The following is a 23,907-nucleotide window of genomic DNA, read 5'->3' as shown; positions in this document are numbered from 1 at the left end:
CACGGCATGTAGAGAATAACCAAGGGATCAAGCCCAGCCAGCATGGGTTCAGGAAAGGCAGGTCCTGCTTGACCAACCTGATCTCCTTCTATGACAAGGTGACCCGCCTAGTGGATGAGGGAAAGGCTGTGGATGTTGTCTATCTAGACTTCAGTAAAGCCTTTGACACGGTTTCCCACGGCATTCTCCTGGAGAAGCTGGCTGCTCATGGCTTGGACGGGTGTACTCTTCGCTGGGTAAAGAACTGGCTGGACGGCTGGGCCCAAAGAGTGGTGGTGAATGGAGTTTACTCCAGTTGGCGGCCGGTCACAAGCGGTGTTCCCCAGGGCTCTGTGTTGGGGCCAGTTCTGTTTAACATCTTTATCAATGATCTGGACGAAGGGATCGAGTGTACTCTCAGTAAGTTTGCAGATGACACCAAGTTGTGTGGGAGTGTTGATCTGCTGTTGATCTGTGGGTAGGCAGGCTCTGCAGAGGGACCTGGACAGGCTGGATCCATGGGCCGAGGTCAATTGTATGAGGTTTAACAAGGCGAAGTGCAAGGTCCTGCACTTGGGCCACAGCAACCCCATGCAACGCTACAGGCTTGGGGAAGAGTGGCTGGAAAGCTGCCTGGCAGAGAAGGACCTGGGGGTGTTTGTTGACAGCTGCCTGAATATGAGCCAGCAGTGTGCCCAGGCGGCCAAGAAAGCCAATGACATCCTGGCTTGTATCAAAAATAGCGTGGCCAGCAGGACTAGGGAAGTGATCGTGCCACTGTACTCAGCACTGGTGAGGCCGCACCTCGAATACTGTGTTCAGTTTTGGGCCCCCCACTACAAGAGGGATATTGAGGTGCTGGAGCGTGTGCAGAGAAGGGCAACGAAGCTGGTGAAGGGTGTGGAGCAGAAGTCTTATGAGGAGCGGCTGAGGGAGCTGGGACTGTTTAGCCTGGAGAAAAGGAGGCTGAGGGGAGACCTTATTGCTCTCTTCAACTACCTGAAAGGAGGTTGTAGACAGGTGGGGGTCGGTCTCTTCTCCCAAGTAACAAGTGATAGGACAAGAGGAAATGGTCTCAAGTTGCGCCAGGGGAGGTTTAGTCTGGATATTAGGAAATTTTTCTTCACTGAAAGGGTTATCAAGCATTGGAACAGGCTGCCCAGGGAAGTGGTTGAGTCGCCATCCCTGGAGGTATTTAAAGGACGTTTGGATGAGGTGCTTAGAGACATGGTGTAGTGGTGGTTTTGGCAGTGTTAGGTTTATGGTTGGACTCGATGATCTTAAAGGTCTTTTCCAACCTATATGATCCTGTGATTCTGTGAGAAGAGCGCGTCGGAGGATGCACAGTTACCATCTATGGCCAGAGGTCACACAGAGTTTTATCTAAGGAATGGGCCTACAACCACCCGAAACTTGGAATGAAACTCCTCGCAACCACCCCCCCTCCCCCAGCGCCTGCGAACTTTTGAGGACCAGAACAACATAAGTCCTCCAGGGGTGTGACCTGAGGCAGGGATTAGAGTATAAAGAGACACCTTCCCCAGGGAACGGTGCGCGCCCATCACCGGAGGACTGCCACATCTCTCACCGCCATCGTGGGATCCAAGGGTGGTGATACCTTTCCTTTTCTTTATCTTCCTCTCTTCTCTTTCCTTTTCTCACTTCTCTTTTCCTCTACTCTTCCACTAGATATATCTCTGGGCATATGAGTTTTGGATGAATTGTGACGGGTTGCCCGGAAAATAGCTCCATTGCCAAATTGCCTCTGTTCGTTTGCTGAGCTTGCTAGTTCGTTAAGTTTGTAGTTTGCTAGTTAATAAAGCTGCTAGTCTGACTGTTCCTCTGAGTCCCTGTCGTAACTCTACCGGCCTGCGGCTCTGCCGAGCAGAGGTCGGCCTTTGTCGGTACACAAATCCCCGGGGAATGGAAAAGATTCGCCCATCTCGCAACCCGCCGAGTGGGACGAGACAGGAGGTCAGTGTTGAAAGCCTTCCTGAAGTCAAGGTAGACCATACGCACTGCTCTGCCCTCGTCTACAAAGCCAGCCTTTTCATCACAGAAGTTGGTTATCAAGTTGCTCAAGGATAAGTTCCCCTTGGCGAATCCTGCTGACGTTCTTGTCCTTCACATGCCTGGAAATGGTTCCCAGGATTAGTTGCTCCATCACCATCCCGGGTCTTGAGGGGAGGTTGACAGACGTGAAGATTCTTGGGTCCTCCTTCTTGCCCTTCTTGAAAATAGGAGTGACATTTCCTTGCCTCTAGTCCTCAGGCACCTGTCCCAAACACCATGTTCATTCAAAAATTTTGTAAAGTGGCCTGGCAATGACCTTGCTCCAGACTGTACCCCTGGTCATTGTCCGTGAAGATCCTGCATCATGCATGATGCTTTGCCCCAGGAGGTGCTGGACCTTTCAGAGTCCAGAAGAAAACGCATCAACAGTCATTAAAACAGAGAACCCTCTTATTAACATCACAGGAAAGGTGATAGGAAGTTACGAAATCTGACATCCATTCTGGTGCTGGGATCCCCACGCTGCTGCAGCAGCATCAGGCGGAGCTCCACTCGGGACACAGCACACTGCACAGAACCCCACCCTGGGGATGTTCTATGCTGTTGTAGTCTTCAGGGTTTTGCCATGGTTTTCTTAGAAGTACTGTGGTGTGGAGGCAAATCTGCTGCTTCACTTCAAGGGAAAGCCAAGGCCATTCCAGTGACATCATTGCTGCTGCCCAGTTGTTGCTACCTCCTGGCTCTTTTCTCATGATTAGCTGGCTGAGCACAGGCGTGAAGGTGAGGGGATACGGGCAGTACAGTAGGGCACAGAATGTGCCTGCATTGACTCCGGAGCACTTGTGATGTGGATGCCTGCGTCTTCTATGGGCAAGGACCTTGCTGCTAGCACCTCTACGCTGCACCCCTTGACCCACGTATCGGTGACACTTCTTAACGATAGTGTAATTTGCAGGTTAGATGCAGAAGCTACCAGCCCTTCCTGGCAGCCAAAAAGTCTCTTCTGCACAAAGCAATTACTCTAATTATTAATTCCACTATAGTGGCAAGCAAAACAAATAATGGGCATGAAAACAGGTGTGGAACGGCAGTGGTCTTGGAGGTCAAACCACCAGAGATGTCCCACCATGAGGCAACAGCAGTGCTAGCCTCTCATTCAGAGAATCACAGGATCACAGAATTGCATAGGTTGGAAAAGACCTTTAAGATCAGCGAGTCCGACCGTAAACCTAACACTACCAAGACCACCACTATACCATGTCCCTAAGCAAATTCATCTGACTGAATACCTCTATTGCATTGGTCATCAGATTCCAGCAAGGACAGTATTTCATGTTTGAAATTTTTAGGAAATTGAAGTATATTGTTTAGGAAGCCTCTAGTTGCTAACATTTTGAGGAGGGTCATTATTGCTTAATTAATTGGTGGTACTGTCATATTTCTTATAGTTCTATTTATACTGAATGGCTGTTACTCTATTTTTATCGCTAGTAATGGTTCTGTTTTTCCTGTGTTATTACTGTTCTCTCTATATGTAAAGGTTCTCTTGTGGTCACAGCAGGTCATTGTGTGTAATATGGGTGAGGTCCCACTGCCACTAGACTAGGAGTGGAAGACTGCGATAGCAATTTTCCCTCTGTGTGGGATTTATTTCATCGTGTTGGGCTTCTAAGGTGCGTGCGTGCTGATTGGCTCAGGATGTGCATGGGTCTTCTGTGGCACCATTTAGACAGCATTTAGTCACAGCCCGTTCCTGACATCTTTGAATGTCTAACGGGACGATATGAGCAGATGTAGAAGGGTCTGCCCATGGAATAATTAAGGCATGTGTCCAAAGAGTTCATGCCAATGTCACCTGCAAGACAACGCTCACCCGTAGCATGTGTCCACGGAGGCTTATCAGTCCCCTGAGCTCCCAGTATTGCAGTTGTGTTGGCACCAAGACTTTGCATAGCAGGGCATGGCCTACAGATGTGGCTGGTATTCTCCACATCCTGGAGATACTGGCCAGGCATGACTTTCCCACCTTGGCCATTCTTTTCTCATAGTGGCCAGTGGCATACTTTGACGTAAGGAGGCTGTGTACTATTATTTAGGCCACGTGCTCTGGCGTGCGCCCCTGCCAGCCCAGCGTTCTCTGGTATACGTGCTGCCTAATGCTGCTGAGGCGGCTGTCTGCAGGCTGACCGCTGCAGATGCCAACGTGTGCGTTTGCTTTGCCACCAGCGACCCGACCAGTTGTGAGTGGGCTTTCAGAACTTGAGTGTCCAGAGGATGTAGGTGTTAAAGGAGAAGCCGCTGCCTGAGCATTCACACACCATTGAGGGAGTTGCACACGCACCACCTGTGACTTTAACTGCTGGGACTGGGGTCCCTTCACAGCAGGCAGCCGTACTGAGCTGACGGGTGCCCCTTTTTGACTCCTCGCTCACACACACACACACACGCTCACTCTTGGGTGCTTTCTCTCCCCTCTGGCTCAACCCTAGGTTTCCTGAAGCAGTGGCTCTCATACGACGTACGCCAGATGAATTTATTGATGTGATGTAAAACAGCTTGAGCTGGGTTCCTCCGGAGAGGGACCCAGAAGGAAGAAATCCCTGGGCAATTATACCCATATAATTTAAGTTCCCTTCCCCTCACGAGACAGTTTGGACCAAGAGTAATGTTAGGGTCTAGGGTCTTCCCGTTCTTTATTGGGTCCTTTCATCGTCTCTAGGTGGGCCGTTTTGTCTCTTATCTCTAAGGTTGTAGATTCTGCTGAGATTGTAGCTTCCTTATCCTCCGGTTTGCACCAGTTTCAGGGCCTTCCTTCATGTAGCCAGGTAAAAGTTCAGTATATGGTCAGCAAGTCTGGGTGAAAGTTCAGAGCTTGTGGCCTCAGGCTTCAGCAAGCCTTGCTGCTAATGCTATGTATTGGAATCCGTTTGGGCTAGAAAGTGAGTACTACAACAGTCCTCCTTTGGTTTTTTATTAAGCATTTCTGCTTCACGTGTCAGACAAAGATCAGACAAAGGTTGCGAAGTCTCACAAGACAAACAATTAACCTCCATGTTCTCATATATAAGGTGATTAAGGTGATTACAGGTAACAAACACCGTAAAACTAAGCATAAGACTGTGACCATGGGATGTAACGTGGTCGGAGAGACAGTTGTCAATATAGGCATAGTAGTTTCACAAGTTACATTGAGAAATACCATATTAACATTTAATCTAGGATTTTCCCTCACACAGCACCTGGAATCTAGCATTAAACAGCAGCTGGTTTTATCAGAACACTCTGGTTTTTTCCCTGCTTGTCAATTCTACCAGAATTACATCCTGAGCTGTATCTGTTTCACAGCAGAAACCAAGAGTCTCTCTTGCTGGTTCCCAAGGGACTGGAACAGCTACTTCCTGATAACCTAGGTAGACTCTTTTCCCTTTATTATTGACAACTCTCTTTTTTTCTTTTTTTTCTTTTAAATACTTAGCCATGCTGTTGTGGTTGTCAGGGTTGTCTCGCTTCATCGGTCCTGTTGCAAGGGTTCTTCAGAAATCAGTTATTTGCCAGCTGGTTGGCTATCCCTCACTCGTTTGACACGTGAGTGGTGTATTCAATTTTCTTTTCCTGAAACTTTGACAGCAAAGTAAGAACACAGTAAGACAGTATATGGCCCTTCCCATTTCGATTCTAGCTTAGACTTTTGAGAAAACATCTTTACTAGAACTTTATCCCCAGGCTGTATATCATATACCTGCATTTCAGGTGGTGCAGATTGATACCTTTGAGCGCATTTTCTATGGTCTGCAAACTGTTTCTTATAACATACTGGGTCAATCGTTCATCTCCATCCAACAGGCTGGACTTAGCTGGGATATAAATCCCTGGTATGGCCAAATGTCTCCCAAAGATAAATTTCTGCTGGCGTTAGTCCTATGGGTTGTTGCGGGGCATTTCGCCCATCCCACAGGGCTAAGTGCAATGCGTCCGGCTACTTTAAGCCTGTGTTTGTGGATATTTCTGCTATCTCTTGTCTAAAGGTTCTGTTCATTCTTTCCACCTGTCCTGAGGGTTGCGGGTGATAGGGAGTGTGCAAGTTCTTCTCTATAGCTAGCGACTTACATAGTTGACCGATTGTATTTGCTGTAAAATGGGCACCCCCGTCTGATTCAGGTGATTCGGCAACTCCATATCTGGGTATAATTTCCTTCAATAACGCTTTTATTCCTCCTCCTGTGCCCGCTTTTCTTGTGGGGAAAGCTTCTACCCAACCTGACAATTCACCTACTAAAACTAATAACTGTTTGTATGCACTGGTGGATGGCATATCTGTGTAATATATTTGTAATTGCTGAAAAGGGAAACTGGCCCATGGTCGTCCCCCTAACTCTGAGCTCGGCTTGATACTTGAAAACTTTTGGCAGGTTGGGCAGCTACTGGTGATCCTTTTTGTGGCGGCATAAATTCCTGGTGCTGCCCATATGTTTTGTACCTGTTTAGCCACTGCCTCTGCTCCTGCATGAGCTTTGTCTTGAAACCACCTAGCCACGGTAATTAATTACTTCTTTGGCAAAACCGGTTTTCCTCCAATTGTCCATATTGCACTGCCATCTTGTTCTGCTTCCCACTTTGCCCATTGTTTCTTTTCCTCTGCTGTAGAGTCCTTTTCATACGTGGCTTTGCGGTCTCTTTACATTTGGCCATTCATTCTGATTTTCCATTGAGATTGCAACCATACACTCCCTCAGAGGTTGCTGGGCTGCAGCCTTTGCAGCTGCATCAGCTAAAGCATTTCCTTTACTACTTTCTGCAGAGTGCTTGCTATGGGCTGGGCAATGTAACACAGCAATTTGTTTGGGTAGTTGCACTGATTCCAGCAAATTGCGTATTTCCTCTCCATTGGATACCCTTTTCCCTGATGGTGTGAAAAATCCTCGTTCTTTGCATAACATTCCTGTTGCATGGCGTACCCCAAAGGCATACCGAGAGTCCATGTAAATACTGACTCGTTTTCCCTTTCCTAGATGAAAGGGGAAAAGCCTGCCTTTCCCTGTCCCGTGCGTGTCAAGGCTACCAGTTCCACTCCTTGTGCACTCAGCCTTGCTGGGAGTGGTTCAGCTTCCATCACTTGTCCTTGGCTGTACCCAGTCCGTCGTTGTCCATGCAAGTAGTAGGATGAGCCATCTACAGATAGAGCTAAATCTGGGTTCTGCAAAGGAACATCAGTTAAATTTGTTCGTGAATTGCTGGAACTAAGCATTACTCATTCGCACCGATGATGTTCCTCCCCTTCATCAGGCAATGGTAACAACATCACAGCATTCAGGGTATTGCATCTTCACAGAGAACATTACCTGCCATTAGTAGAATCAGTTCTTACCTATGTGCCCATTGCAGTGACAATGCTTGAGTCGCGTATTGCTTCATTAGTATTTCTGCTTTGTGTGGGACATAAACTGTCACTGGATGTCCTGAGATAAGTGGGCGACTCTTCTCCAATAGAGCCGCTGCTGCCGCTACTGTTTTATTTCAGCCTGGTGCCCCTGCCGCCACTGGATCAAGGTGAATTGACTAATAGGCGACTGGCCTGTGATGTGGACCCAGTTTATTGCATTATTACTCCACTGGCTATCCCTTTTTGCTCAGGTACCTGCAAAGGTAAGGGAACCACTCGTTAATTCCTTTTTAGAATATAGGCTATTACGGGAGTGCCGAGTGGGATTTAATACTCCCATTTTGCTGGTAAGGAAGCCTAATTCTCAAGAATTAGGTACAGGATTTGTGGGAAATTAACACTCGAACAGTCAATGTCCACCCTGTGGTGCCAAACCCGTACACTTTATTTGCTTCCATCCCTGAATAGAATATGTATTTTCCAGTTCTAAATTTAAAAGACGCTTTCTTTTGTATTGCGGTGGATGAACAGTCAGCTCATCTTTGCTTTGGAATGGGAAAGCCCGACCAGCCGGAGGGTTCAGAGGAGGAGAGTCAGAAGAAGACAGAGACGAAGACAGATAAGGTGGGGTTGAACTACTTGCAGAAATTTCTTTTTCCGGTAGCTTCTGCTACAATTACCACCTTTATCTCTTTTTTTTTTTTTCCTTTTTTAACTTTTGTCCTGGCAGTTTTCTCTCCCCAGACCATTCATGCCATACATACCAGTAATCCATTTGGTATGCGTCGATGACTTACATACATTAATTTGTGTGGATCTGTTCTTGTAATAAACGGCCATTCACCTTGGTATAATTTGATTGCGCGTTTTTTAGATAATTCTGCTGTACTGTAAATTTTCTCCCAATTCTGTAAGACCTCGGCCTAGGGCGTCCCCTTTTCTACACTGGCTACATTTCCCGTTTCTTCTTTTTTTTCCCCCTAGTATCAGGGTCTCATTTATGTGCGTTTTACGCTGCTCAGGCCACACACCAACTTTTGCATCTTGTGCGCTTTCCACTGACCAGGCCACGCACTCTCTCTTTCTTCTCGTGCGGTTTACGCTGCTCAGGCCACGCACCACCCCAATCACTAGTCTCAATTCTGCTCAGGGAATTTTGACACTCACCTTTTGGAGCCTCCCCTTCCAAAGGTCCCAGGTGAATTCACCTGCTGCCTGCAGTTGGATGTTTGGAGGTGGGAGGATCCGAGGGTGCTGGCCTAGGGTCCCATCTGGGTCGCCAAACTGTTAAAGGAGAAGGCCCTGCTCGAGCGCTCACACAGCATTGAGGGAGTCGCACACACACCACCCGAGACTTTAACTGCTGGGACCAGAATCCCTTCGCAGCAGGCAGCTCCACTGAGCTGATGGGTGCCCCTTTTCGACTCCTCGCTCACAGACACGCTCTCACTCTTGGGCGCTTCCTCTCCCCTCTGGCTCGACCCTAGGTTTCCTGAAGCAGAGTCTCCAATACGACATACACCAGACAAATTTATGGATTGGTACAGCAGTGAAAACAGCTCGAGCTGGGTGCCTCCAGAGAGGGACCCAGAACAAAGAAATCCCTGGGCGATTATACCCTTACAATTTAAATTCCCCTCCCCTCAGGAGACGGTTCGGGCCAACAGCAGTATTAGGGTCTGGGGTCTCCCTGTTCTTCGCTGGGCCCTTTAATTGTCTCCAGGTGGGCCGATTCTTCACTTATCTCTAGGGCTGCAGCTTCTGCTAAGGTTGAAGCTTCCTTCTCTTTCTGTTTTGCACTGGCTTTGGGGGCCTTCCTTCATGTAGCCAAGTAAAAGTTCAGTGCATGGTCAGTGGATCTGGGTGAAAGTTCAGAGCCTGCAGCCTAAGGCTTCAAGAAGCCTTGCTACTACTGCTATGTATTGGATTCCGTTTGGGCTAGAAAGAGACTACTGCAACACTAGTTTGGAGAGAAGGAGGCTGTGGGGCAACCTCATTGCTCTCTACAGCTTCTTGAGGAGGGCAAGTGGAGAGGGAGGTGCTGATCTCTTCTCCCTGGTACCCAGTGACAGGACACATGGGAATGGTTTAAAGCTTCACCAGGGGAGGTTCAGACTAGATATTAGGAAGCAATTCTTTACTGAGAGGGTGCTCAAACACTGGAACAGGCTTCCTAGAAGGGTGGTTGATGCCCCAAGCCTGTCAGTGTTTGAGAGGCATTTGGGCAATGCCCTTAATAACATGCTTCAACTTTTGGTCAGCCCTGAAGTGGCCAGGCAGGTGGACTTTGTGATTGTTGTAGGTTCCTTCCACCTGGAACACTTACCCTCTTCTCTTCTCTTCTCTTCTCTTCTCTTCTCTTCTCTTCTCTTCTCTTCTCTTCTCTTCTCTTCTCTTCTCTTCTCTTCTCTTCTCTTCTCTTCTCTTCTCTTCTCTTCTCTTCTCTTCTCTTCTCTTCTCTTCTCTTCTCTTCTCTTCTCTTCTCTTCTCTTCTCTTCTCTTCTCTTCTCTTCTCTTCTCTTCTCTTCTCTTCCCTTCCCTTCCCTTCCCTTCCCTTCCCTTCCCTTCCCTTCCCTTCCCTTCCCTTCCCTTCCCTTCCTTTCCTTTCCTTTCCCTTCCCTATTTTTCCCAAAGAACAGCACACCTGAGTCCCTCACACAGACCATGACTGCTCAGTCTGCTGCAGGCTGCCTTTTCACCACCCACAAACATTGGTTTCCCATGCAGATGTACCCTTCCAAACTCCAGCACTACAGCTGATAGTCCAGAGAGGAAGGAAGACTCCCCCACATGCCTAATTGTATCCAAGTTTTACCAGGGTCTAGAAAAACCTATTCCTACTGTATGTCGAAAGTCAGAGATCTCTGTCCTGAGCAGAAGTGACGCAGAAGTGTCTCATCCTTCCTCCGTGTCCAGTTCGGAGCTACCCTTCTAGGCTGAGCGAGAGGTGAAACAGTAACAGCAGTTCACTTAGCTGGCTAACGCAGCAGCGTACCAGTTACCCAGGACCTGGAGGTGTAGCAAAGACAGGAACATGCACTAGGACTGACATCATGTGGGTGGCACCTCTAGGCCCTTCCACTGGGATCTGCTGGCTGAGTTCATCCTGTGACAGGGAAATGTGCAGCCCAGCGCATTGCAGAAGCTCCTGGAGGATGTGCAGCCCAGTATAAGCCTGTGCTCACTCAGGTCAACTTATTGGGTAGATGACCAAGTCGTCCGCAGAGAAGAGTCTTCTGCTTAGGACCACTACAGGCACCCAGAGCCCTCGGACTTTGGAAATGGTGTTTCCACTTCCATTGTTTCCACTTGGCCTGTTGGAGCAAAGCAGTTGGTGAACACCCTGCTGGTTTTCAGGCACATTACAGGATGATGATGAAGTCCAGCTGAGGAGGTCTGCCATGCAGGGAAGAGTAGGGCATGTACTGATCCTGTGACGCACCTAACGGTCCAGCTTCTGATATATTCAGGTGGCCTGAAACAGGTAGCGTCCCTTTGGGCCCCCACACCACATGCTCCTGAGGAAGGGCTGGGGAGCTTCCTGCAGCCGCACAGGTCCTATTGCCCACAAGAAGTTTTCCCGCCAGGCCAACCACAACTGCAGTACACTGGGCATTACCACACTGGAGCGAAAGGACACCTTCTAGTGTCCTGGCAGGAATGACAGGAAGAGACACCCAAGGGTGCCCTGACAATGCCAACTACTTGCTCTTTATGCCCTCTCGAGTTTGGGTTCAGGGTAGTCACAGGCCGGACCAATGCCAAGGCAGTAACGGCGCTGTGACCAGGACATAAAGCGAGGTGTTGGTGTGATTGTCATTGGCGACAGAGGCAAATGTGGGCAAAGACGTGGGAAGGTGAGATGAAGCAGTTCTGTCTCTGAGGTCTCCTGTGTCCATGGGGTTATTTCACACCCTGGGGAAGTGTGCTGGGGAGCCCCGTCTCGGAGGTCCCGAGCATGTCCCTACAGGCCGCTAGCTCTGCGGTGTGGAAGAGACGAGTGTCAGGCAAGCGGGTAGGAGAGGGAGGGATCGTTTCCGCGCAGTGTCTCTTGTCCCCGCGGGCAGGGGATGGGAGTGAGGCCAGGGCGGGCTGGGGGTGCGGGGCACGGGGAGGGTCCTGCGAGGGGACGCTGCGGGCCCACAGCCCGACCCTGGCGCTGGGGCTGGGGCTGGGGTTGGGGCCGGCCCCGGCTGCGCCTGGCCGAGGCGCCGACTCCCTTCCGCAGGGCTCGGCAGGGCGACAAGCCGGGACAGCGCCGGAGCCGCGCTGGGAGCCAAGGGCCAGGAGCCTTCGTCTGCCGGGGCACCGCGCTCCTCCTCTGCCAAAGACCCTGCCCCGCGTCCCGCCCCGCGCCCCCCCTTCTCCTCCCCCGAAGGCGCCGCGGCACCGGGGGGCCGGGCCGGGGCGGGTCGGGTCTGTTGGGGCGGGCAGAGGCGCGGGCGCTGCCGCGGCGAGGGGCCGAGCCGGCGGGGCGGGCAGGAGCGGGCCCGATCGCGGCTGCGCTCGGCTCCTCTGCGGCTGCCGCCGGGCGCTTGTGCCCCGGCCGGCCCCGGCGCGGCAGGGCATGATGGCGCCCGGGCTGGGGCCGTGGCTCCTGGCCTTGTCCTTGGCCGCGGGGCCGGCAGGTGAGAGCCGGGCGGGGAGGGCAGCGAGCCCGGCGCTGGGCCCGGGGCTGGGGCTGCCCGCGGCCGGCCCTGCCCGTCGCGGGGCCGCGGGGCTGCGGCTGCTCCCGCGCCGGGCGCGCTGTTGGCCTGGCGCTCGCCTTCCTTAGCGGGGAAGCGGGGAGCGGGTGGCGTGGGCGGGAGAGGGAGAGGGGAAGGCAGAGGCAGAGGGGAAGGGGAAGGTAGAGGCAGAGGGAGGCTTTCGGGCAGCCGGTCGGCCGGAGTGTCGGGAGCAGGCGCGGCTCAGCCCCGAGCAGGGCAGGCGGGGCATTGCCCCGGGCGCGGGGGTTTGCCGGCAGAGAGGGGGGTGTGGGCTGTCGCTGTGTCGGGGCGGGGGGCGCCGGGGCGGCGGGGGAACGTCCTCGGGCCGTGGGCGCGCCCTGCCCGGCTGCCCGCGCTCTCCGTCCGCAGGGGTGTGGGCGCAGCTGAGGCTGGTGGAGGCCGGCGGAGAGCTGCGAGCGCCCGGGGACTCCGTGCTCCTCTCCTGCCGGGGGTCCGGCTTCACCTTCGGGAGTTATGCAGTCCTGTGGTACCGTCAGGCACCCGGTGGCAGTCTCGAGTGGGTGTCCGTCATCAGCTCTGGTTCTTCAGTCATTAAATTCGGGCGGTCAGTGGAGGGTCGAGCCACGGCATCCCGGGACGATTCCCAGTCCGAGTCATCTCTGTCCCTGCATGCCCTGAAGCCCCAGGACTCTGCCCGCTACTTCTGTGCCGTTCCCACGGGGACAGGAAATCCAGCTGCGCTTTAACACAAACCTGCTGAGTCCGGCACAGGGTGCACAACGTGTGGAGCTGGCGAGTGCTGAGGTGGCTCAGGGCTGTTTGCAGGGAGAGAGGGGCCATCCCTGCACACCGCAGGTTGTCCTGGCCTTTCTGCAAGAGCTCCTTTCCCAGCACTGCCAATTTCCATCTTTGGAGTTCTAAAGGCAGTGGTTTATTCTGAGGAGGTGATTCAATGTGTTTCTGTCACCCAACCAGGCTCTGCCTGCCTGCAACCCCTCTCTGCCTTCCCATGTCCCCGTTCGCTTGGGCTTTGGCAACAGCATTGCCTGGCAACACCATTGCCTGCTTCCATTGACCCTTTGGTGGGCAACTTCCTTGTGCCAGCGAAAGCAAAGCAGTGATGGAACAGCCCTGCTTTTGTTTCAGGTACATTTCAGGGTGATGAGGTCCAAGCGATGAGGTCTGCAGTGTGGTGGCAAGCAGGGAACACGGGGACCTTACGATGCACTTACAGGTCCAATGCCTCCTATATTTACGTGGCCTGGTATCGGCAGCGTCCTGGCGGACCCCTGCAGTACTTGCTGCAGAGCAAGGGCCGGGGAGGCTCCTACAGCCACACAGCCCCTTTTGCCCGCAAGAGGTTTTCCTGCCAGGCTGACAAGAGCTCTGGGACACTGATCATCAGTGGGCTGGAGCTGGGGGACAGTGCGCTCTGTGACTGCACCCTGCAGGGACCACAGTGAGAGACACCCGGGGGGTGCCCCAACAACATCAGCTTCCTCCTCTCCTGCTCTCCCCTCCTGCATGTTCACGGGGGTCACAGCCCATCTCAGTGGTGAGTCCGTGAGTGGACTGTGCCTGGGGTCAGAGAGAGGGGTGTCTCATCGTGGCTGGGTGCTGTCAGTGCTCCAGAGAATAGAGTAGAGTAGAATAGAATCGACTATTTCAGTTGGAAGGGACCTACAACGATCATCTACTCCAACTGCCTGATCAGTTCAGGGCTGACCAAGTTAAAGCCTGTTATTAAGGGCATTGTCCAAATGCCTCTGGAACACTAACAGGCTTGGGGCATCAACCACCTCTCTAGGAAGCCTGTTGCAGTGTTTGAGCACCCTCTCACTAATGAAATGCTTCCTAATGTCCGGTCTAAACCTCCCCTGGTGCAGCCTTGAACCATTCCCGTGCGTCCTATCGGTGGGTACCAGGGAGAAGAGATCAGCACCTCCCTCTCCACTTGCCCTCCTCAAGAAGCTGTAGAGAGCAATGAGATTGCCCCTCAGTCTCCTTTACTCCAAACTAGACAAACACAAAATCCTCACCCACTCCTCATAGGTCATGCCTTCCAGCCCTTATGGGGGGAAACCTGATGTGGGAAGCCTGAGGAGAGCAGATGTGTGGGTAGAGAGGAGCTGGGGAGAGGTGAGCAGGAGCTGCTCTGGCCAAACACCCTGTGCACGGTGTCATTGCCCATCCTTGCTAATTGGATTGGGGCAGGGGAGAAGTTGGAGGTTTTTAGGGGGGAACTTAGCACACCCTTTCCTGCCTTCCATGCATTGCATAAATTGAGGCGATGATCCTTCCCCTCTACTCACAGAATCACTGAATGACTGAGGTTGGAAGGAACCTCCAGAGGTCATCTGGCATAAGCCCTCTGCTCCAGCAGGGCCACCTAGAGCCTGTTGCCCAGGGCAATGGCCAGACAGCTTTTTCATATCTCCAAGCATGGAGACTCCACAACCTTTTTGGGCAAGCTGTGCCAGTGCTTGCTCACCCACACACTGAAAAGTGTTTTCTGACGTTCAGTGGGATGCCTTGAGCTGTTGCTGCCTGTTCATCCTTGTCTCCCGGGGTTACAGGTGCCCTTTCTCAGGTGCAGACAGAGGCCTCTGGGCCCACACTAGGGAAGGTCTCAGAGTCTCTCACGCTTACCTGCCACATCTCTGGTGTACCCATCACCGACAGCAGCTACGCTTGGGACTGGATCCGTCAGACTCCTGGCAGACACCTGCAGCATATCGTGTTGCAGTATCCTTTCACAGGACTCCAGCACATTGCTTCATCCTTCCAGACCCAAGTCAGCAGCTCTGCAGACCCCTCCAGGAACCAGCTGTCGCTGGAAGTGCTCTCACCATCAGCTGCAGACGTGGCCACCTATTTCTGCAGCAGCAGAGAGCTGGGAAAGGGCAGAGTGCTTGAAACACAGGCAGGGCCAGGGCAGAAAAGGAAGGAGGGGGTTTAAATCTTTTCCCCAGATGTGATGTGAGCATCTTTTCCCCAGATGTGATGAATAGTCTCTTTGTTGTGTTGTTAGTGTTGGCTCCATGTGCATATATGGAGGGCCAGCATATATGGCCAGTGAGGGCCAGCATAGATTTTTGTGAGGAGCCCCAACAAGGAGGATACGAAGGCTGCCCTGCACCAGAACTCCTGCCCTCCATGAGCTTGGGGCCATAGAGAACCCAGCATGTCCTACCACACTGGGGCAGCTCCAAGTGTCCCAGTGCACCTTAGGCCACCCTGGCCCTGCATCCCCCTGCTGCTTTTCCCAGCCTCAAGCCTCCAGTTTCAATGGGTTCCTCTACCCTCTGCAACTCCCCTTCCCATGCCTTCCCTGGATCCCCTCCCCAAGGAGCCAGACTGGAGCTCCCATTGAAAAGAGGGGGGAGTGGGAGGATTCAGACAGTCTGTGGAGGGCCACAGTGGTGTTGGCAATGCTCCCCAAAATGGTGGTATCTGTCAAGACAGTGACATTGTGTCAGGGCTCAGTAGATGTCCCATCCTGTGGTCGTAGGGGAGCTCTGGGTTGCTGCTGAGTAGGATGAGCGCAGAGGAGGGAGTGTCGCTGCTCTGCTGAGCAGCCCCAACAGCCTGATCCCCGCTGAGTCCTGTGCACATGAGTTTTGGGGGATGAGCTGGGGGGCCTGAGCCTGCACATGTACTCCAGAGCTTCACCCCAGATCTCACCTGCCCTTTGCTGCCTTTGCTGCTTGGTGGTCTGGAAGGGCTTTGGTGGGAAGCGGCAGCTGGAGAAGGGTCAGCACGAAGGAGCGAGTGGAGGAGTAGAGTGCTGGGCCAAAGTGGAGGGAGCAGGGTGGGGAGCACATCTGCGTAGGGGTTGTGGGATTACTGCTGAGGTGACTTAGAAATTAGAATTGATAGGTAAGGCACAGCATTGAAGAAGCTTCCCAGGTGGAATGCGGCTGACATCCATTCCATGGAAGTTCCCTAGGCCTGCACCCTTAGATGTCGGTAACGCCAGGGGAACCTGGTGTGCTGACTCTAAGAGGCGCTGCCCAGAGGGTGGAGCGGTGTGGAGATGCCGTGGCCAGGCTCTGCAATAATAGGGGAACTTAAAGGTGTCATGGAACTGATAAGCTGCATATTTACTACCCTGGGCCAACAGCCTGCCACGTTTTTGACGAAATGCTGTCCTTCTGGTGAACTTTGCTCATTATAACATTGTTATAATACCAAAACACACCTCCATCCCAAAAGCTACCCTCCTCCAAGGTGTGACCACCCCTCACTGAGCTTGCGCACTGAATTTTCCTAGCTTATACCTTTAAAGGTGAAGTGAGAAAACTTTACACCAATCCTAAACAAAGGTATGTATGACTAGAGTCACTCAAGCTCCACCTGAAAGGTGAAAGATAGTATAAAATGGTTTAAGAGAAAGAGAATGTTAGGGAAGACACCATCGTGTATCACTCTGACGTCTGGGATCAGTCGACAGGCTGAGCCTCTCTTCCCCTGCCATCGGGACACCTTTGGGTAAGAGTCGAACACTTGGTTATACCAAGTGCCTCCCTGGGAAACATAGAAATCTCTATAGAATCACTTTATTATCTTTTAACACGTTTGCAGCCGGCGGTGTTACTCATACTCCTGGTATTTGCATGTGCTTTGCAGACAGTGAATTTATCACCAGTAATCCAAAGAACCTGTGTGTCTGTTGCGCTAATAAACTGCACTCTTCATTGATCTTGCCGTGGTGGTTCTCATTGAACACTACCAGACTCTTTATATGTGGCCGTGATAGTTCATGCAACACGACTAGACTGGGGGTGTAAGTGCATTATTAGTGAATCCGTAATCGTGAAGTTCAGTACGCTGGACACGACCAGACTTATAACATTGTAAATTAATGCTGTCGCCTTAGCGAAAGCCCTGAGAGGGCTCTGGTTCTGATAAGTGGCTATACACACACTCAACGGGAGGGTGTGTCGTCGTCCCCCCCGCCACTCCTCAGACTCCTATTTGTATGCGACAGTAACTCTTAACGCAACAGGGGTGCCCTGTTCAAGCGGAGCTGGGCTCAGGGGCTCCCATCTGGGAGGAGAAGCTCAGCAGCACCAAGGGTCAGGAGGCCACTGGGAGCACAACCTGCCACCCCCAGGGCCAGCTCCAAAGTCCCAGCAGCACCCTGCAGTCCATCCTCGGGGGAAGGTCGAGGGTGGCCTTACAGCCACACGTCACCTTTTGCCCACCAGAGGTTTTCCTGCCAAGCAAGCGGCTCCGTTATTGCACCCTGCAGGGTGAGAGACACCCGGGAGTGCACCAACAGCTTCAGCTTCTTCTGCTCCTCCAGCCCCCGCCTCTCGCCTTCACTGTTGTCATAGACCGAGGGAGTGAGTAGGAGGGACTAGGAGTGACTGCAGTGACAGAGGCACACACAGGGAAGATGTGGGCAGAGCTGCTGTGCAGGCAGAGAGAAGGTGGAGAGAGGTGAGACAGAGCGGGCCTGGCCATGTGGACTGGCCTGTGCATGGGCTTATTGCCCATTGTAGGTAAGTGAGAGGAAGGGGTGATGCCCCCCCCGGAACAGAGCGTGCCCCTGTGCTCTGCATGGCTCTGTGGAGCTGTGCTGACCGCTTGCAGCCTGACGTGTCCCCGGTTCTACCTCCCCAGCCATCCCTGCAGAGCACAGTGGGAACAGCCCTCCTCCTCTACTAGCTGTGAGTTAGGCACCTCCATCCAGCCTGCCTCCTCTGCTGTGTGGGAACAGGCAGGGCACCTGCCTGCTTCTCCCACACCTTGGGGCCTTAAAGCTTTGCTTTTGGAATGGACACTCTGCTCATGGGGCACTGTAACCTGTCTTGCAAAGACCAGGTTGAGGATGGCAGTGTAGGGCCCAAGTCCCACTTGCCTGTGAGAGGTCCTTGTCCCTCCTGTGCTCTTTCAGAACAGTTTCAGGGACAGGAGAGTGGGTTCCTCAGCATCCCAGCTTGGCAAAGACGATGGGATTTGTCCCCCATGGTGCAAAACCTTCCTGCTTCAAAAGGGAAAATCAGGAAAAGGGAGGGAAATGTGGTGTCTCCTTCCTCCTGAGCCCCGATTCCTGGTACCAGCTCTATTCCTCTTCCCACATTTGTCAGCAGGGTTCAGAGAGAAGGATGTAGTGCTCCCACTAGTCCATGGCCATCGCAATGCCCCCACCAGCGTTGCCCTAACCTTTGCTGAATCTTGGAGTGACAATGGCTTGTTCTTCCTCTCTGCAGCAGTCACTGGCCAGGTGGCCCTGGAGCAACACATCGGGGAACTGGCTGTGCGAGAGGGAGATGGAGTCACCTTCCAGTGCAGCATGAGTGGAGACAGTATGAGCTACTACTACATGTTCTGGTACCGGCAGCGGCCACATGGCACTCTGGACTGGATTTACGAGGCAGGTGATGCCTATGGAGAAGGTTTCCAGGATCGCTTTAAGGGAACAGTGGAGAGCTCCCAGAACAGATTCACACTGCAGATTCAGGCAGCAAAGCAAGGGGATGAAGCCGTGTATTACTGTGGTGCTGGGCTCACCCTGGAGCAGCTCTGCAGCAGAGTGGACCAAAAACCGACTGCCAGAGAGTACAGACTCTGAGTGTTTCTTTCCAGCAGACACTAACCAGAGGTTGGTGTCACACAATGGCAGGTGCAGGAAACAGACCTTTGGCGTGCTTGCAGTACGAGGCAGTGAAGGGAAGTGTGGTTGAAGGACTGAGACCATTTATGTTGCAGGTGGATCTACTGTGGGAACTTGAGAGGCTGTATGGTGAAGTGCAGGTTATTGCACGTTGCCTGGGCTCCTGTCCAGCATGGCCCAGTTCTTCCTCCGTGGCTTGGTTGTAGAGCTATGGGATCATGGAGATGGGGTGCGGTCGCTTACAGGAGTACTGTAGTGGATGGAGCCAGGCTGTTTAGGAAAGACAGAGGGCAGGTCAGCGTGGGTGACATTGTGGCGGGTGGCTGCTACAGATCACGTGATCTACTTCCAAAGAAGTAGACTAGGTGTGGTGGGTTGACCTTGGCTGGCAGCCAGGTGCCCACCAAGCCGCTCTATCAGTCCCCCTCCTCAACTGGACAGGGGGAAAAAGTACAATGAAAGGCTTATGAGTCGAGATAAGCACAGTGAGATGACTGAGCAACTACCGTCACAGGCAAAACAGACTTGAATTGGGGAAGTTACTTTAATTTATTGCCAATCAAATCAGAGTAGGATAATAAGAAATAAGAACAAATCTAAAAACACCTTCCTGCCAGCCCTCCCTTCTTCCCATGCTCAACTTCACTCTCGAATTCGCTACCTCCTCCCTCCGAGCAGCACAGGGCAACAGGGAATGGGGGTTGCGGTCAGTTCGTAACACCTCTCTGCTACTCCTTCTTTCTCAATCTGTTCCCTTGCTCCAGCGTGGGGTCCTTCCCATGGGCTGCAGTTCCTCACAAACTTCTCCGGCATGCATCCTTTCCATTGCATGCAGTCCTTCAGGACCAGACCACTCCCGTGTGGGTTCCCTGCGGGGCACAGGTCCTCCTAGAAAACCTGCTCCAGCATGGGCTCCTCTCCACAAGACCACAGTTCCTGCCAGGATCCTGCTCCAGCGTGAGCTCTCCATGGGTGACAGCTTTCTTCCGGGTACATCTGCTTGCTCCGGCATGGGGTCCTCCACGCACTGCAGGGTGAATATCTGCTCCACTGTGGACATCTGTGGGTTTCAGAGGGACAACCTGTGTCACCATGGTCTTCACCACAGGCTGCAGTGGAATCTCTGCTCCAGTGCCTGGAGCGCATCTCTGCCTCCTTCCTCCCTGGCAGTCAGCATGGGTTTGTGAAGTGGAACTCATGCTTAACCAAATTTCAAGCCTTCTGCAAAAAGATGATGATCTTGGTGAATGAGGAGGGAGTGGATGTTGTGCATTCTGAATTTAGTTACGCTTTCAGCACTGACTTGCCTGGAAACAAACATTGGAGACAAAGCTGCTTATTATGGACTAGAAAAGTTCTCAGTGACATGTTGCTTGCTCCAGCCTTTCCCCATGGACTCTGGGACCTGGGATTCCTGAAGGCTGGTCTTGCTAGTACAGACTGAGGTGAGTAAGGCATTCAGTACCACAGCCCTTTTCCATGTCCTGTGTCACCAGGTCCCCACCCCATTCATCAGTGGGCCTGAATTTTCCCTAGCCTTGTTTATCCATGCAGGCCTCCTGGCATTTTTACCTGACTCCTTGCTCATTGGGTTGGACTGCTCTTGACCTCGGCACTGGTGAGACTGTGGACTACTGTGCCCAGTCCTGGGCTCCGCAGCACAGGAAAGACATGGACATACCAGAGCAAGTGCAATGAAGGGCCACAAAGAGGAGGAAGGGAGCATCTGACATACAAGGAAAGCCTGAGAGAACAGGGTTTGTTTAGCATAGAGAAGAAAATGCTCTGGGGAGATTCATCAGTGCGTGTAAATACCTGAGGCTGTGTAGTGTCCATTCTTGGAGATATTCAAAACTGAACTGGACAAGGGTGTGGGCAGCCTACCGTTCCTAACCCCTGTAGGCAGCTAAGCCCCACACAGCTGCTCGCTTAGTCACCCCTAATGGGATGGGGAGAGAATTAAAAGGGTAAAAGTGAGAAGACTTGTGTGTTGAGATAAAGAGAAGTTAATAAGTAAAGCAAAAGCTGCATGCACAAACCAAGCAAAATAATATATTCATTCTCTCCTTCCCATTGGCAGGCAGATGTTTAGGCATTTGCAGACAAGCAGGCCTTCATCATGCATAACGGTTACTTGGGAAAGGCAAATGTCATTAACTCCAAATATCCTCCTTTCCTCCTTCTTCCCCCCAGCTTTTATTGCTTCGCATGGCGTCCTGCGGTATGGAATATCCCTTTGGCCAGTTGTGGTCAGCTGTAGAGCTGGTGGGTGACATGAGAAACAGAGGAGGCCTTGACACTGTGTCAGCACTGTTCAGCAACAGCTGAAACATCGTTGTGTTTTCAACAGGGTTTTGGTCACAAAACATTGCAACTGCCCATATAGGCTGCTATGGAAAAAGTGAACTCCTGCAGGGGTGGTGACTCCACCACCTCTCTGGGTAGCCTGTTCCAATGCTTGACCACCCTATCAGTAAGGAAATGTTTCCTAATATCCAATCTAAACTTCTCCTGATGCAACTTGAGGCCATTTCGTCTCACCCTATCGCTAGTTACTTGGAGAAGAGACTGACACCCACCTCACTGCAACCTCCTTTCAGGTAGTTGTAGAGAGCGATAAGGTCTCCCCTCAGCCTCTGCTTCTCCAGACTAAACAACGCCAGTTCCCTCAGCCGCTCCTCATAAGACTTGTTCTCCAGACCCTTCACCAGCTTCGTTGCCCTTCTCTGGACACGCTCCAGCAACTTAATGTCCTTCTTGTAGTGAGGGGCCCAAAACTGAACACAGTATTCGAGGTGCGGCCTCACCAGTGCCAAGTACAGGGGGACGATTACTTGCCTACTCCTGCTGGCCGTGCTATTCCTGATACAAGCCAGGATGCTGTTGGCTTTCTTGGCCACCTGGGCACACTGCCGGCTCATGTTGAGCCGGCTGTCAGCCAGCACCCCCAGGTCCTTCTCTGCCAGGCAGCTTTCCAGCCACTCTTCCCCAAGCCTGTAGCGTTGCATGGGGTTGCTGTGACCCAAGTGCAGGACCTGACATTTGGCCTTGTTAAACCTCATACAATTGACCTGGGCCCATCGGTCCAGCCTGTCCAGATCCCTCTGCAGAGCCTTCCTACCCTCAAGCAGATCAACACTCCTGCCCAATTTGGTGTCATCTGCAAACTTAACTGAGGGTGCACTCAATCCCCTCATCCAGATCATTGATAAAGATATTAAACAAGAGTGGCCCCAAAACTGAGCCCTGGGGAACACCGCTTGTGACCGGCCGCCAACTGGATTTAACTCCGTTCACCACAACTCTCTGGGCTCGGCCATCCAGCCAGTTTTTTACCCAGCAAAGAGTACACCTGCCTAAGCCATGAGCCGCCAGCTTCTCTAGGAGAATGCTGTGGGAGACAGTGTCAAAGGCTTTATTAAAGTCCAGGTAGATAACATCTACAGCCTTTCCCTCGTCCACTAGGCGCGTCACTGTCGTAGAAGGAGATCAGGTTGGTCAAGCAGGACCTGCTTTTCCTAAACCCACGCTGGCTGGCCCTGATCCCCTGGTTGGCCTGCACATGCCTGTTGAGTGCACTCAAGATGAACTGCTCCATAATTTTCCCCAGTACCGAGATCAGGCTGACAGGCCTGTAGTTCCCTGCATCCACCTTCCGTCCCTTCTTGTAGATGGGCGTCACATTGGCAAGCCTCCAGTCATCTGGGGCCTCCCCTGTTAACCAGGACTGCTGATAAATGATGGAGAGTGGCTTGGCAAGCTCTTCCACCAGCTCCCTCAGTACTCTCAGGTGGATCCCATCCAGCCCCAGAGACCTGTGAGTGTCCAGGTGGCACAGCAGGTCGTTAACTGCTTCCTCCTGGATTATGGGGTGTTTATTCTGCTCTCCGTCCCTGTCTTCCAGCTCAGGGGGCTGAATTCCCTGGGGATAACTGGTCTTTTACCACCCTGTGAGCAAAACTGGCTCCTCCTCTGCTCCCTTTTTCTTATGCCCTTTCTGGGGAGGCTGAAAAGGACAGCGTCAGGCCTGATGGCCAGCCAGAGCTTTTAAGAGACAGCTTTGGGGGCTCAAAATGCTTTGGGAGTACTCTTGCATCCTGATTGGAGGCAAGACTTCTAGTCGTTCCTGCTTACCTCATGTGCTGCCACCGTGCTGCCGTGTATCTCCTGCAATCCTGAGGGAGAAAGGGAGAGCCGCTACCAATCATTTCGCCATTTAATTTCCTCCCCTCCCCTGCGCTCTGTCCTGGAACTCTGCCTCCAGCAACGAGCGGTGGCCAGCAGGAGGCCTCTCAGGCTCCAGGAAGCAGCCAGTCACCAGTCAAATGGGGATGCATGTGTCCTGGTTTTGGCTGGGACAGAGTTAATTTTCTTCCCAGTAGCTGGTATAGCGCTGTGTTTTGGATTTAGTATGGGAATAATGTTGATAACACACCGATGTTTTAGTTGTTGCTAAGTGGTGCTTACACTGGTCAAGGACTTTTCAGCTTCCCATGCTCTGCCAGGTGCACAAGAAGCTGGGAGGGGGCACAGCCAGACTGGCCAAAGGGCTATTCCATAGCGTCTGACGTCTTGCGCGGTATAGAAACTGGGCGGAGTTGGCCGGGGAGCAGCGATTGCTGCTCGGAGATGGGCTAGGCATCAGTCAGTGGGTAGTGAGCAATTGCATTGTGCAGCAATTGTTTTGTACATTCTTTTATCATTACTATTATTATTATTATTATTATTATTATTATTATTATTATTATTAATTTTCTGCTCCTCTGCTGTCCTATTAAACTGCCTTTATCTCAACCCCTGGGTTTCACTCTTTTTCTGGTTCTCTCCCCCATCCCACCAGGGGCAGGAGGCTGAGCGAGCAGCTCTGTGGTGCTTACTTGCTGACTGGGTTTAAACCACGACAGCACGTTATTCCCCATCCTTCCGAAGGCAGGCTCTGGGTTTGTGTACGTGGTCGTACAACCTTGTCACATGTGCATGTACCTCTGTCTGCGACTTTACAAAAGAACAACACACCATAAGATCTAACAGAAGACCACACACCATAAATACAAGGGATGCCAAATATGCAGCAAACATAACCAAGTTGAATAGCTCTCCTGACTCCTCTGTGTGCTACTTTTTTACCCGCCCATATTACTTTTCTATCACTTACATATTCCTCTCTTGCTTTCCAGCTTTGAAACTTGTAGCCCAAAGCGGAAAGCGCGTTTTCCTCAACGCTCCTCTAAAAAAGCTGGAAGTCA

At 52.2% G+C, this 23,907-nt stretch overlaps 2 protein-coding genes across 2 annotated transcripts in view; both read left to right on the top strand.

Moving 5' to 3' along the window:
- Nucleotides 1-23,907, top strand: part of LOC142419578 (M1-specific T cell receptor alpha chain-like) — a 394,724-nt gene that overhangs the window by 122,063 nt on the left and 248,754 nt on the right. The gene's annotated exons all lie outside the window — the stretch shown is intronic.
- LOC142419923 (uncharacterized) lies at nt 11,331-18,836 on the top strand. Its single transcript, XM_075523349.1, has 3 exons — nt 11,331-11,387; nt 11,751-12,000; nt 18,258-18,836. The coding sequence occupies exons 1-3, from the start codon at nt 11,331-11,333 to the stop codon at nt 18,617-18,619; spliced, it is 669 nt and encodes a 222-aa protein (XP_075379464.1). The 3' UTR covers nt 18,620-18,836.

This window comes from Mycteria americana, chromosome 22 (genome assembly GCF_035582795.1).
Source record: "Mycteria americana isolate JAX WOST 10 ecotype Jacksonville Zoo and Gardens chromosome 22, USCA_MyAme_1.0, whole genome shotgun sequence".
Taxonomy (NCBI): domain Eukaryota; kingdom Metazoa; phylum Chordata; class Aves; order Ciconiiformes; family Ciconiidae; genus Mycteria; species Mycteria americana.
The sequence above is the reverse complement of the archived record's forward strand: the minus strand, read 5'-3'. Positions and strand labels throughout refer to the sequence as shown.